The 2,590-nt window shown below is 40.8% G+C and overlaps 1 protein-coding gene across 1 annotated transcript in view; it reads left to right on the forward strand.

The window, feature by feature from the left end:
- syne2a (spectrin repeat containing, nuclear envelope 2a) overlaps window positions 1-2,590 on the forward strand; it is a 55,764-nt gene that overhangs the window by 44,361 nt on the left and 8,813 nt on the right. Inside the window, exons 71-72 of the mRNA XM_017033843.2 lie at window positions 794-952; window positions 1,923-2,089. Of these exons, the coding sequence (XP_016889332.2) occupies window positions 794-952; window positions 1,923-2,089 (326 nt within the window). The remainder of the gene's footprint in view (window positions 1-793; window positions 953-1,922; window positions 2,090-2,590) is intronic.

The raw sequence follows: 2,590 nt of genomic DNA on the forward strand, positions 1-2,590 counted from the left end.
CATTACTCTGCCATCAGGAAAATTGACCTTGTCTTTTCATCAAATCTTTTAACTTGCGCTCACGTCATCATCCATTAGTTTGAGAGGAATATTACCAAATATATCCCATAAAAAAATATATTTTTAAAGCTGCAGTTCTTCTCTGCTCTCTTTGATTATATCCACCCAACTCAAGAACCCTCGATAGTTTGTTTGGCACGAAAGATTTATGTCGGGGGTCCGGGATACGAACCAGGCACCGCTGCTGTGAGGTCATTGTCCCGTGTTGTTTTCAACGAGCGAGTCGTAAATTTGGCAGAGAAAGAACCCAATACTTGTAACTGAGAAGCAGTTGTTGCACTATTGTAAACATGACAGGTTTTATAGCTGCGGCCAAAACAATCAATCTGGTTCAGCACTCGTTTATTGGGACGGTGCAGCAGATCTGTTGTTGACAGTGACGTTAACGGTGGAAGGTGTGAATTCAGTTTGTACGGACGTTGTGGAACTGTAATTATTTGTGAGGCAGAATGACACTAAATTGCATTTCCAATAATTCCACAGTTTCCAACTCATCATTGCTTTAATACAGTTAGTTATTTATCCTTTCACTGAAGCACTTCAGGCTTAAAATACCATTTAGGTATTTGTTTTAGTTTAAATGTTACATGTTTTGTTCCTAAGTTTTTGCCAAATTCTTAGTGTTACAGCAATACATGGGAGCAAAAAAAAGTTTGATTGTTCTCAATTAATCATGATTAAGCGTAATTATCATCAGATGAAGTGTTTTAACATCCCTCCCTTCAACTTCCAGGTGTCGCTGAGAAAGCAGGAAATTGCCGACCGTCTGAGCGCCTGGACTATCTTCAACGACAAGAACAAGGAGTTCTGTGATTGGCTGATGCAGATGGAGAACAAGGTGAACCACAACGTTGACCTGAGCATTGAGGAGATGGTGGAGAAGCTGAAGAAGGTAGATGGACACAGACATCGGTGATGTTTTCAGCCGAGCTTGAGTCGGTGTCATGTGTTTTAAACCTGTTTGAATCCTGCAGAACGGTCAGAGTTAAAGACCAGTGTCACAGCGTGGAACGCTCACAGTAGGGATCATGTCAGGGACAACGCTGATGTAAACACGATTAAAGCTCATAACATGAGCAACTCCAACCACATGATGTGGTCCGTGACAGATGGCGGCCTGGAATGGAACGGCTGCGTGTCTTTTGTTCGCACACAACAGTTGTCCTTTCACTGACTGAGGGTCTTTTGTAGAGCAGCATCATTTAGTGAACACGATAATCAGTTTGACCATTAACAGGAATTATGGTTTGTGCTGTCAAATCAGGATGGAGGGGCGGTGGGGAGGTTATCAAATTATCTTTGTGTTTCAGAGCTCCTTAACACATTATTAAACACATTATAATCCAGTAAAATTGGCTGAGCCTTTTTTTTAAATAAATTACATTTTATTAAACAAGATTTGTTGTGATAGCTTTTAGCTGTGGTGAGTTCCAATTGATTAAGAAAATGTCTCATTAGGGAAGTTGATAATTAGGGAATTAAACATCAACTTGTTAATTTCTAAATTGTAAAAAATATTTGTTTCAAAATTTGAAAAAAATAACACTCCTAAAAGTGATGACCCGAGGTCTACAGTTCTGGTCCTCGTCTTTATCCGGGGCTGCATTCCTCAGTGGGTTGTTGAAGTTAGCTCAGCTGTATTTACCATGCTGTCTTTACAGACACATATGAATTATTAAATACAAGTGATGATCATTGTGTAATTGTTTTTAAACACGGGGGGCGGGGGGTTGTTGAAGCACAATTATCTGTGAAATTCACTGACCTGAGGCTTCGACCTCTGGATCTTTAATATCCTGCAGCCTCGGTGTTTGGAGGAGTTATGTCTTCATGAAAGACTTTCTCTTTTTTTTTGTCCTCAGGACTGCATGGAGGAAATTAACCTGTTCAGTGAGAACAAAAGTCACCTGAAGCACCTGGGGGAGCAGCTGCTGTTGGCCAGCGACGAGGCCACGCAGACGCAGGTGCACGGCTCCTTACAGGAAATCAACCGACGGTGGCACGACCTCTTCAACCACATCGAAGCCAGGTCGGAGTTTTCATGTTTTTGTTCCGTTTGATGTGACTATAATGACTTTAGAAAAAAAATCTGCTGCAGTAAAACAAACCCTAAAAAGAACCGTCCAACCCGACTCACGACTGGATTCTAAAATAAACATCCAGTGATCATGTCAGACAAAAATTATATTTTTATTTTATTTTTGTCTGCCCCTCAAGGTCTCTCTCCAAGAAGATAGAAAAAAAAATAGTTGGGGCTTTAATCATGAGAAAATATCTTTATTATTCATTTTGATGGATGGAAGTTTATTTAGAATATTTTGTTCATTTTAATGATAAGAACTGAACCTACATCGGCCCAGAGCTGCTCTGTATTATGGTCTGTAATTAGACACACACACACACACCTGCTGCTGTGTGTTCCTGCAGCTGTCAAAAATACATGGCTGCCAGTGTACAGGCTGAGAGGAGGTTAAATAACCATGACAATTTACACCCCCCACCCCTCTCCCACTCCTGCTCTCTCTGACAC

The sequence above is a fragment of the Cynoglossus semilaevis genome, chromosome 7, assembly GCF_000523025.1.
Source record: "Cynoglossus semilaevis isolate Cse_v1.0 chromosome 7, Cse_v1.0, whole genome shotgun sequence".
Taxonomy (NCBI): domain Eukaryota; kingdom Metazoa; phylum Chordata; class Actinopteri; order Pleuronectiformes; family Cynoglossidae; genus Cynoglossus; species Cynoglossus semilaevis.